We start from the raw sequence: 13211 nt of genomic DNA on the forward strand, positions 1-13211 counted from the left end.
TCAAATTAGCCTGCAAAAAAAATGAGACATGGTCTAACCACCTGACCACAACAGCCAAGGTGACACTGGCCATAAAAGATTTTGGAAATTGATGACTTCTTAATCATTGGTGTTTAATCAGTGAGAATAAAAACAATCAAAAATAGGATGTTATAGACACTGTTTCAATATGACTAAAAAAGAAATATACAGAATGTTATGTTAATAGGCACATTACTTTAAGATGAATCTGTAAGAGATAGTAAAAAGATTTAAGGCACTCCTCAAAAGAATATTATAACTTTCTTCATCTCCACTCAAAATTTAAATATTGGATTACATAGTATCAAGTTCACACAATAGGAATTAGTTGGGTAACTGATGATGTTAATATTTTCCTACCTATTTTCTGTCTCTAATTCATTCTTTCGAAGATTTGCATCATCGAGCAGGCTCTGCAATAATGCAATCCTTTCATTGTCAGAACCTTCTTGATTAAGTTTTAACATCTTATTTTCATGTTGAAGACGAATAAGTTTCTCTCTGGATAGGCAAAATAAAAATGGAAATAAACTATTAGGTGTTTATTACATAACTACTAAAAATGCATCAATATATAATCATGGATTCAAGGTATAGCCAAAATTATAAGTAAATGAAAAAGGATTGCATTGTCACTGTACAAACATTACTAAAGTCACTGCTTAAGACATCAAGATATTAAGAACTTTACTTGTTTTGAAGAATAGATAATCTGAACATGATTAATAATATAATCCAAGTTTTTCTAATTAATGAACTTTATGTTAACATAATTCACTCATTCAATAAATTTTTATAAAGAGCCTATGATATGAAAGACTAAGAAAAGAAGCACTGTGCTAGATGTTGTGAAGGTTGAAAAAACGTTTAAGACATGGTCCTTCCCTTCAATAACCTTACTATTTTGAAATATGTTCAACTTCTCCCTTCTTCTAAATTAATGGAAGAGACAACAAATGTAAATAATCTAAATGATCAGCTTTCACAAAGAGAGATTTTAATATTTTCTGCCAGAGGCCAGATTTATAGAATATTAAAGCTATGAGGGAATTTATCAATCATTTAAATCACCTTCAAATAATTCACTCAAATAATTACACAGACTGAAGGAACTCAGAATCTGCCAAGTTAGATGACTGACTGTGGTCAAAAAACCATGGGTCAGCCCAGTGGAACAGTACACCAGGCCTTGAATCTAGGAAGACCTGAGTTCTAATTTGACTCTAGACATTTATAGGTTGTGTGACCTTGAACACTTGACCTGTTTGCTTCAGTTCCTCATATATAAAATGGGAATAACAAAGAGAATCTGCCTCCCAGAATTGCTGGATCAAATGAGATAATCATAGTAAAGTACTTAGCACAGTATCTGATATATAGTGCTATATAAATGTTGTTAATAATAATAATAATAATAATAATAGCTTGTTCATTCATTCATTCATTCATTTATTTATTTGTTTTTGAGGGCCCTTACCTTCCATCTTGGAGTCAATACTGTGTATTGGCTCCAAGGCAGAAGAGTGGTGAGGGTAGGCAATGGGGATCAAGTGACTTGCCCAGGATCACACAGCTGGGAAGTGTCTGAGGTCAGATTTGAACCTAGGACCTCCCATCTCTAGGCCTGGCTCTCAATCCACTGAGCTACCCAGCTGCCCCCAATAATAATAGTTTAGAGGTAGCTGGGTGGCACAGTGAATAGTGCCAGGCCTAGAGTCAGGACTGTCTAAGATAAAATCTGGCCTCAGGCACTTATAAGCTATATGACGCTGAGTGAATCACTTAACCCCAAATGCCTCAGTTTCTTCATCTGTCAAATGACTTGGAGAAGGAAATGGCAACCTATTCCAGTGTCTTTGCCAAGAAAACTCCAAATGGGGTCATGAGGAGTAGGACATGGCTTCAACACAAAATATTATTATTATTTGAGGAAATAATAATTATCTGAATGATGTAAAATAGATGTTTATAGTGAGGATGAGGGGAGAAAAGAACATTTTTACATTTTCAAAAAGCTCTCCCATGACGATTTTTAGTATAATTTTAAAAGGATATAGCTTCTTACTCCAATTGAACAAGCCATCAAGTAAACTCTAAAAGCACAAAAAAATGACAATTCTTGCCTTCAAAAAGCTTAGAGGCTCCTAGAAAGAACAGAAATGTACCCAAACTTTGATATGTCATTGGATTATATAGTTTACAGACTTAGAAAACACCTTAGGGGGGGCAGCTGGGTAGCTCAGTGGATTGAGAGCCAGGCCTAGAGATGGGAGGTCCTAGGTTCAAATCTGACCTCAGACACTTTCCAGCTGTGTGACCTTGGGCAAGTCATTTAACCCCATTGCCTAGCCCTTACCATTCTTCTGCCTTGGAGTCAATACAGTATTGACTCCAAGGCGGGAGATAAGGGTTTAAAAACAAAACAAAAAAACGCCTTAGATATTGTAGAGGAAAAGTAGGAACCACAATAATTTCAAAACACTTCAATGGACTAACAATACAGAAATCCCCAATCACTTGTGGTCTCATACTGTTACTGAAGGAGGAATAAAATATAACAAACTATGCAAAGACACGGTAAATAATGTGGTTCCATCCACTGTTGCAACAATTATTTGTTGTCCTTGGATAATAGACACATGAAGTTTTGTCTCAATGGACTTCTTTAACAATTGTAATTGTACAAAGCTAAACTGTTTTCTCATTCTGATAACAAATCCTGTCAGATGGATTCCAAATAGTCCCCCTTTTCTCTTTTAAATGATTCCCTTTTCTCTCTCTCTCTCTCTCTCTCTCTCTCTCTCTCTCTCTCTCTCTCTCTCTCTACTTTGCCAGTGAAATGCTTTATCTAAGTTACCACAGAATATTTTTGATTGGCTGTTTACTTTAAGTGAACCAGAAAAGTCATAAAAATCAAATTTGGACCCTAGGAAGCTAAAGCTGCTATCAGGAATCAGTCTCCCTTAACACAATAGGAAATTTCTTTGCTTTTAATTTGGCCTCTTATCCTTTGACTATATTCACTGGGTTCCTGCTGGAAGTATGTCTCTTCTAAGATATCCCATTCTTTTCAGTCAAGAGGATTTCCAAGGAAATAATCTTATGCAATCTTATTTTAAAGATAAAGAAATTGAAGCCCAGAAAGTTTAACTGACTTGTCTAGAGTGTATTTGATGTAGAAAGGGAAATTGAGTCTAGGTCTTTAAATCTAAAGCTTTTTCAATTATATTGTTTCTTATGATTAAGAGTATAGAAGTCAATCTATATACCCTCAAGTATCTACAACACCATGTTTTGTAGTAGTGAAGAACTGGAAACAAAGTAGATGTTCTCAATTAGGGAATGGTATAAATAATGGTATAGGAATGTAATGGATTATTACTGTGACAAGAAATGATGAACACAAAGAATACAAAGAAATATAAGGCATAAAATGATACCAAAAAAAAAGCAGGAGAGGGAAAACAATATACAAAATGTCAATAATGTAAGAAAAAAAACAGTAACAAAAACCCCAGATGGTATATAGTGACCAAGCACGAACCCAAAGAGTTAAGAAAATGCCTCTGTCTCCTTTCTTTTTGAAGAGGGGATTATCAATGTGAGACTATGTATATCAGACCTACTGGAAATAAGAAAAATACTGCTTCTCTTACTGTTTCCAATCAATTTAGTCAATACATTTTTATCAATTTCCAACCATTAGTTAAGCGATATATTTTCAACATAATGCAAAGTTGATCTGCTGGACAGTTTTGAAAGCCTTTTCTTTTTTGTTGTAAAAGATGGGTCACTGAGAGGGGAGAGAAGGTATATTTTGGGAAATAAAGGTGATTATAAAAAATACCGATTTTCTAGAGAAATCCCATTGAGGAATTTTAAAGATTCAAGGAAAAAGAGATAACTTCTATCTGAGGGTATCAGGAAAGGAGTTGGTATTCAAGGTCAGCCTCAAGGGAGGTGAAAACTGACAAAAAAGAGGGATCAGGGATAAAAGCAAAGGAGATTTCTTTCCAGGTATGGGGGATACCACATGCTAAAGTACTTTGCATAGGGTAACCACAAAGCATTATAATACACTTACTTTATTTCAGGTGTAACAATCTCTGCTGCCAGACTGTCTGAAGACTCTTGACTTCCCAGAGGCATTAATCCTATTTATGATATATGATGGGGAATAGAGGAGTTAGGATAAAATAGTCATCTTTTCCCTTCTTTCTATTTAGGTTTTCCATCCTTCTTGAATTCAAACAAATGAACAAACAAAAAAAAAAAACCCTTCTCCATGTGTAATAGCCTAAAGTCAAAGTATTTTATTGTTTTGTCTTTCATAATAACTATATCCTAATTTTTTTGGTAGAAGGAATGAGAAAGATTATTTGGAAAGAAATAGTTATGTATTTTTAAAAATGCATTAATAGTTTTTTTTTAAGTCAAGAAACACAGCAGAAGTGGTTTTTTTTTTTTTTTAAAGTCAGGACACACACACAACGCTACTTAGATGTATGAGCTACTCAGAACTTCCTATAGGTTTGACATGTAGCAGGAAACTGGGTTCCTCCTTTGACTCTATATCCAAGTGATATGCATGCAAGCCTCCACTGTTTATAAAAGTCAATAGCATTTACAATGTTAAAATTCTTCTCTATATATGAAACATGAAGATTAAAGTGTGAAAAAAATCTGCTTAAGTACTTTTACATTTTCAAACAAATCAACTATTGAGATTTAGTTCCAGATATTTGATATAGCCAGAATACAGTTCTTCAGACTAAAAGGACCAACAAAGTAAATATTCTCTGCATTTTCTCAACCTTTTCCTCAATTCTAGGTAGTCCACATTTGTCCCATTGGCAGAATAAGCTCCCTTTGGGAGGGAATGAACAGCAGCAAGAACCCAAAAAGTCAAAACCAAGAATGTCAGGGCAGATTAAAATGATATAGGAATAGAAGGGAAATTAGCAATGGAAAGAATAGTCAGGTGATATACTATAGGAAAGGAAGCTGAAGTGAGGGAAAAAGCAAGGGAGATTCATATCATCTTAAGCTAACAATCCATAAAAATTAGATATCTGAATATGGCACTTAGTGAATTGTTGGCCATTTTTCCTAATTTCTTTCTACCATCATGATTAAAATAAAATTTTTTTTCACAATATGTTTTATGCTTTCTTGAAACAAAAAACAACAACCCCAAAATAAAAAAAAACCACCCTCCTAACATGAACTTAAAACATCTTCCTATTAAAAAAGCTCAATGTGTATTATAATGAGAGGAAGTTAAACCTTGCACCTTTAGATGTAGGATCATGCTCTAATAGATTGACTTCACTGATCCAATAAAACTGTAGAAAAGATTTTTTAAGAAAAGTCACTGAACAAATGTTGCCTCATGATCCTATTTAGTGCTTCATATAAGAGACTATTAGATTACATTTTAAAAACTGGACTGAGGAGCTCTAACTACTAAGCTTTCGTGTCTTTATTTTGTTTAAAACAGTTCAACAATTCTATTATTTTCTTGACTTTTTCATGTCAAGGATGTCTTCTGGCAGTCTGGTGAACAGATCCTTCCAAGAATACTGTTTTTAAATACATAAAATTACAAAAAAAGAAAAATATTAGCAAAAATTAATATGTAAGGGGGCAGCTAGGTGAGTCAATGGTTAGAGAGCCGGGCCTTTAAAAAGAAAAAAAAAAAAGAAAAGAAAAATGTAATTTTTATCCTATCCAAATTCACAGAGTCCCTGACATTTATCTATAGACTTCTTCTTTTAAATCCTTACCTTCTGTTTTAGAATCGATACTGAATATAAGTTCCAAAGCAGGAGAATGGTAAGGACTAGGGAAATGGAGGTTAAATGACTTGCCCAGGTCATACAGGTAGGATGTGTGTAAAGCCAGATTTGATCCCAGGCCCGCTTGTCTCTAAGGCCTGGCTCTTTATCTACTGAACCACTTACTGGTCCCTATCTATAAATTTCCTAGGAGATGTAATGATTCCTTTAAATAGATTTTTCTACAAATAAAAATATTTTAATTAAAATTTTAGCTAAAAGAGAATTGACCAAAAACACTCTTGCTTATACTCATATTATGCATGTTATATGGTAGTGACGGCAAACCTTTTGGAAATGAAGTACCAGGCCAGGCCCCAACCCCAACTCCTAGACCTTGCCTTGCCTGCACCTCCACCAGAGACTGAGTGCATACCCCACCCCACCCTTACCCAAGACAGGATGGGGAAAGCACTCCCATTGAACTGCTGGGCAGAGGGGTGGGAGATGTGAAAAAATGTCATCAAGCACAGTGGAAAGGGGGATGGGAGTAGCTCTGTCCGAGTCCCTCTGATTTTCTAGTAACCAACTGGGGTGGGGTGGGGGTGACCCATGTGCCCACAGAGAAAGTTCTGCATGCCATCCTTGGCACTTGTGCTATAGGTTTGCCATCACTGTGATATGGCAAGGATATATAACCTGAATTCTACCACTTGAACGTGGGACATTTTTTGTTACCTGGAGTGGTGAGCTGCCCTTCTTGGGCCTGTACACATCGAAGTTCTTCAATGGTTTCTTTAAGAGAATCCCGTTCAGTTCTTAATCTCTGCAGGAACATAAAGACAAGGTAAAAGATTAGGCTTAGCCAACTGGCTTTATATTTGTTTTTGTAAATACCATATTTTAATGTTTGAAGCTATATTTACTTTACCTAATTAAATTCAGAAGAAGTTATTGGCAACTCTGATACTTTTTATGAAATATGAATATTTTTTCATATATGATAGTCCACTTAAAAGCTGATCCTTAACATTTAAAATGCAACAACTTCTAAGTGGACAGTTAATTGCAAATTAGCAAACATTTATTATCACAGGATCATAAATTTAGAACTGAGAGAGACCTTAAAAGCTGCCTAATCCAAGCCCCAATGTGACTTGAGGCTAAATTTGAAATGAAGGCTCTGATTTCAGTGCTAGTACCCTACTGTACCTATATTGTAATCTGTCTGTAATTGTCTTACATGTGTAGTTCCCTGTTTAAATGAGGTCTAGTTTCTACTTTTATGGAGCTTGAACTTCAGTAGACAGAGAAGATACACAACACACAATCTTAAATTACTGCCTTAGAGAAGTGGAAAAATAATTTGTTCTGCAAAGTCAGATGGGAGAAGTTGTTGAAAAAGGTAGTGTGGAGTGGTGGGGTAGTGGGTAGCTGGGTGGCTCAGTGGCTTAAGGGCCAGGCCTAGACACGGGAGGTCCTGGGTTCAAATCTAGCCTGACACTTCCCAGCTGGGCAAATCACTTCATCCCCATTGCCTAGCCCTTACCACTTTTTTGCCTTAGAATCAATGCACAGTATTGATTCTAAGAGGGAAGGCAAGGGGCAAGGGTTAAAAAAAAAAAAAAGAAAAAGAAAAAAAAAAAGGGCAATGTGAGGATGAAATGGCTTTGTGGAGATAACAGCCTTTGGGCTATGCTTTAAAGGATAGAGAATTATTCAGTAGGTAAAGAGGGAGAGGGCAGACAGTCCAGGTGTACAGAACAAGGGAAAAGGCAGAGGAAGTGGTACTGCACAAGATACCTGTTCAGTTGTAGTGTTGTCTAGTCTGCTTAGATTGTAGAAATAACATGAGATAAGGATGGAAAGACAGCGTGATGCCAGATTAGAAATGATTTGAATGAATAGATAAGTTGGAACTTTACTTGGTAGGCAAAAGAGACAGAATGAAGATTTCTGAGCGGAGGCTGATATAATGAGGTTTATTCATAAAGATGGCTAGTACTAGCATAAAGGTTGGTGAGAAAGACAAGAGGAAAAGAAGGTCTGTAGAAACCTATTTGCAATAGTCCAAGGAGAGAATAATGAAAATTTGTTTTACACAGAATCATTTTACCTTGGGAGTTGGAAAGGATTTCAGAGGTTATCTATAGTAATCTATATAAGAATAAGAATACTTTCCACAACATGTCTGACAAATAGTCATCTGTCCTGTAAAGTCAAAAGCAGGAACAGGTTCAAAGGAAAGATTAGTTTGAGAAATGTTGATCCTGAGGTAAGCAAGTGATTTGTTTAAGTGGAAATGTCTTGGAAAAAAAGGAAACATGGGTTTGGAGCTCAGAAGTCAGGGCTGAAGAAACCAACTGATTTGAAAATTGGTTTCTGTATAAAATAGAGGTTGAAGCCAAGAGAGAAGACACTGCCTAGAGAGGAGGGGCAGGGAGAAAGAAACAGGACTGCCTACGACAGAACAATTGAGTATTTTTCTTAAGAAGTTTGGGAAAATAAGGAATTAGAAAGAGATGACTAAATGTAAAAATGTAGAGTGTACTAAGAATTCAAGGATGTGTGGAGCTAAGGCAAAAGAGAAGGGGCCGAGGCAGGCAATGGGAGTGGTAGGGTAGGAAGAAAGAGGAACTTGTACCTTAAGGTAGCATCAAAGACCTAAAGGAGCCGAGGGATGCAAGAATAAAATGAAGGGTTACTGGATTTGGCAATTTGGGAGTAAATATTATGCTAGGAGAGACTGAAGCTATATGGCAAGGAGTTGTTAAGCAGGGAAGTGTAAGGAGGCTTGCTTGTATCACGGATTCTATGAATGTGAATCATTTTATGGGATAGAAAAGTAAAAATGTTATACTGAAAAGACTATCTTAGAATTTAGGAAGGTTTGCATTAGAATGATCTCTAATGTCCCTTCAAACTCTAAAATTAACTTAGTTATTTATAACTCACTAGGAAGAAGGCTCTATTACAGGACATAAATCTAGTATTTAGTAATCAAGATAAAAAACTTTTTTGATGTGGTTACTTTTATTACAGACTTTAGGAAATGTTATAGCTTTGCCTGGCATTTTCAAACAACTTGATTTGTTCATCTTTATTAAAGAACATCATTTGTCTAAATTTCAATTAGGAAAATAGAAATTTTATAATGTAAATTTCACAAAGCACTATGCTATATTGAAACATACCAACACTCTTCATTTAAAAATTGATGTTGGGGGCAGCTGGGTAGCTCAGTAGAGTGAGAGTCAGGCCTAGAGACAGGAGGTCCTAGGTTCAAACCCGGCCTCAGCCACTTCCCAGCTGTGTGACCCTGGGCAAGTCACTTGACCCCCATTGCCCACCCTTACCAATCTTCCACCTATGAGACAATACACCGAAGTACAAGGGTTTAAAAAAAAAAAATTCATGTTGTACCTCTACCAGAACAAGGAAATATACTTCCATCCCTGTCCCTTCTCTAATGAAAATACCCATCCTTCAGTAACAGGTATAGGCCCCTCTCCACCTGTTGTGTAAACTATATGAGGGTAGAAACTATCTGCCTTTTGAATTAGTATTGCTAGTGCTTAGCACAGAGCCCACTATGGTAGAATAAATGTCTTTTCATTCTTTTCTTCATATATTCTCAGGTTATTTTTATCCTCTACTACTCACTGGTCCTTGTTTTGTTAATTCAAAAGTTAAGGAAAAATATGCCATGCTATTTTCTTTTTGATTGGGATTAGTCTTTTTAGAAAAAAAAATAATAAACCTAAACACCTGCAAACAAAGAGATTTCTTAATGTTCTCTTTAAAAACGAGTAATGATGAAAAATTCAGATTTTTAAAAGTAATTTATTAATTCATAGGAAGTTATAATCAATAACTGTTTCCCAAATTTTTCATAACTTGGTAGCTTGTTATGTGCACTTACAATGAAAATCAGACTTAATTTCCCATGCAGCACAATATGGGAAATTTCTCCTGGATTGATTTATCAAATGTTTTTGGTTCTTTGGCTCCTTATCATTTTGCTTACCTTTGATGTTAATTGTTTTTGCCTTACAACTCTAATCAACAGTTCCTAGCAAAAATATCCATGAATTTTAAATTAAATTAAAGGAACTTTTATTACTCTTCACTGTTTAAAAAGAAAAATCACCATAAGGTCTGAGAAAATGCCAGTGATAGAAGTTTAGGGCAAACTGCAGAAAGAGTAAAGAAATTTTGGCAATAAGGACAAAAAGGGAAGGGAGAAATAAGAGAAGGAAAAGAGAAAAACTGAGTCCAGTAGAAACCTGGTTCTTTCATCTGTAGGACAGAAAAACTTAACATAAATATGATCTTAATCTTCCAAAAGAAAAGTAAATGGAAAGGAAACGAAAATTAAACATAGTAAAAGTAAAAACAATAGTTTTTTAAAGTAAAAATAAGAAATTTCCACATGTTAAAATGTAAGTAACTATCTACTCTATTAGAATTGTATAGAAATCACATGAAAGAGCTAAGAATTTAGCAGACACCATACCAGATATAGGTGATGTGGACCAACACTAGCAGAAAAGACCAAACATAAAGGAAAAGAAGATATGTAAACAAAGAGAAACTGATTTTGACTTTTTCATTTCATTCTTATTTCTTAACTATGAGTGTAATTAGAGTTACATTTACTAGCAATACCTACATCTCATTATAAAAGACTCAAAAGTTAATAAAATATTCTACATGAACATTACTTAAATATATAATTGTCATTTTATTAGCAATACCAAAAGATCTATCATTGTGTCAATTCACTCAACTTTAGAACCTTACATCTAGCTATTACCTTGATCATGCTTCATTTTTCAAATCTCATGTATTCATCCACCTAGGTCTTTCTAACTTGCTACTGCTGTCCCATTTCTCCTCACCTCAATCCATATGTATTACACAGAATCCATGCCTGAATTCCTGATTTGAAACTCCTGACTGAGGTGTATGTGAATGCAAATTTACTTAGCTTCTGCATCTAGGCCAGCCCCTGTCATCAACCCAGGCCATCTTGCCATCTACTCTTCAGCTGTGCAGTATTACCCTCTTTTTTCCATTTCTTGCTCTAGGCATAGTCAAATGATTAGTACCATTGTTTCTGGAAAGGCAATATGAATTGATTGACTTTACCATTGATTATGATTGACTATACTGTTCAAATAACTCCCTGATAAAACCACACCCTGAACCCAATATTGCTGTCTTCCTACATGAGACAGAAAGCTTTTCTGAGGAGAGGGGCGTTATTACACTTTTTATGTTTTTAATTTTTTTAATTTAATTTTTATTTTAGTAACAAATTTCTCCATGTTTTCTGAAGTTATATTCTCTTCTTCCCTCCTCCTAGGGTTAGCAAGCAATTTAATGAGAGCTATACTTGTATTATTGTGCAAAACATTTCCATATTATTCATTTTTGTAAGTGAATTATCTTTTAAAACCAAAACCCCAAAAACACATAACCAAATAAGCAAGTGATAAATCACATGCTTTCATCTGCATTCCCACTCTAGCAGTTTTTTTTTTTTTAATATTACCTTCTACCTCAGGCAATCGGGGTTAAGTGATTTGCCCAGGGTCACACAACTGGGAAGTATCTGAGACCATTTTTGAAGGTAGGATCTCCTGTCTCTAGGCCTGACTCTCACAATCCACTGTGCTACCCAGCTGCCTCCAGTTCTTTCTCTGGAGGTAGATAACATTTTTTGTCATTAAGACTTTCAGAACTGTTTGGGATCATTGTATTGCTGTTAGTAGCTAAAGCTAACACTTTATCATTCCACAATATTGCTGTTACTGTGTACAGTGTTCTCCTGATTTTGCTTATTTCCCTCTACAACAGATCTTATAGGGCTTTCCAGTTCTTTCTGAAATCATCCTGTTCATCATTCCTTTTAATACAATAGCATTCCATCACCATCATATACCACCATTCGTTCAGCCATTCCCCAATTAAGGGACATCCTGCTAGTTTCTGAATTTTGCCAGCACAAAAAGAGCAGCTATAAATATTTTTGTACAAACAAGTCTTTTCCCACTTTTTTTTCCGCTCTTTAGGATACAGACCTCTGTACTGGTATTATTAGATCAAAAGGTATGCATGTGAAGATAGGATTAACTCTCTCCTCTGTGATAATTAGATTCAATCTAAACTGCCCATCTTTAGATTTAATCACCAAAGGTGAAAACATCTCCAATTTTGGGTGGTCTGTAACCCACGTGTTCTAGAGTAACAAATCAGAGTTTACTGACTGCCTCATGGACAATCCTAAGAAAAGCATCTGTTGTGATTGGACACATAAACTAAGAGGCCACAGGGAGTGACACAAAAGAGGCCCCTTTAAAAAGAGACCTCAGTCAGCTGGGCTCCGTCTTCTGGTTTGTGACCTGGACCTGGGACACTGAGACCTTGGTGGTTCTTAAATCTCTCTCTTACAACTGTAAGTGAGGAGTGAGAAGTTTGACTCCTTTAACCTCCCAGGAGGTACTAGCCTCCGGGAGGCTCCCTTGATTGGGAGAAGCCCTTATGGCTAAAATCCTTATTGACTTTTAGACTCTGATTGGGCCTCTGGAGCCCTGCTAGAGTAAAACCCAGACTTGAATACAAATCTCTTATTCTACCCTCTTCTCATCTCTCTACTTCTACTCTCTCCTATATTTTGTAAATAAATTTCCATAAAAGTCATTTTGACTTGAGACTATTCTTTTTTTAAACATTTATTAATATTTATTTTTTTGAAAAGTTAACATGGTTACATAATTCATGATCTTACTTTCCCCTTCAACCCCCGACTTCCCCCTCCACCCCCATGGCAGATGTGTATTTCCACTGGTTTTAACATGTGTCATTGATCAAGACCTATTTCCAAATTGTTGATAGTTGCATTGGTGTGGTAGTTTCGAGTCTACATCCCCAATCAAGTCCGCCTCAACCCATGTGCTCAAGCAGTTGTTTTTCTTCTGTGTTTCCTCTCCTGCAGTTCTTCCTCTGAATGTGGGTAGTGTTCTTTTCCATAAATCCCCCAGAATTGTCCTGGGTCATTGCATTGCTGCTAGTACAGAAGTCCATTACATTCTATTTTACCACAGTGTATTGGTCTCTGTGTACAATGTTCTTCTGGCTCTGCTCCTTTCACTCTGGATCAATTCCTGGAGGTCTTTCCAGTTCACATGGAATTCCTCCAGTTTATTATTCCTTTGAGCACAATAATATTCCATCATCAGCATATACCACAATTTGTTCAGCCATTCCCCAATTGAAGGGCATACCCTCATTTTTGAGTTTTTTTGCCATGACAAAAATTGTGGCTATAAATATTTTTGTACAAGTCTGTTTATCTATGATCTCTTTGGGGTACAAACCCAACAATGGTATGGCTGGATCAAAGGGCAG

At 35.8% G+C, this 13211-nt stretch overlaps 1 protein-coding gene across 1 annotated transcript in view; it reads right to left on the reverse strand.

The window, feature by feature from the left end:
* Positions 1 to 13211, reverse strand: part of HOOK3 (hook microtubule tethering protein 3) — a 116206-nt gene that overhangs the window by 18578 nt on the left and 84417 nt on the right. The window contains exons 13-15 of the mRNA XM_044663532.1: positions 6537 to 6624; positions 4106 to 4175; positions 382 to 522 (exon numbers count right to left, since the gene is read on the reverse strand). Coding sequence (XP_044519467.1) covers positions 382 to 522; positions 4106 to 4175; positions 6537 to 6624 — 299 coding nt within the window. The remainder of the gene's footprint in view (positions 1 to 381; positions 523 to 4105; positions 4176 to 6536; positions 6625 to 13211) is intronic.

The sequence above is a fragment of the Gracilinanus agilis genome, chromosome 2 (genome assembly GCF_016433145.1).
Source record: "Gracilinanus agilis isolate LMUSP501 chromosome 2, AgileGrace, whole genome shotgun sequence".
In the NCBI taxonomy this organism is placed as follows: domain Eukaryota; kingdom Metazoa; phylum Chordata; class Mammalia; order Didelphimorphia; family Didelphidae; genus Gracilinanus; species Gracilinanus agilis.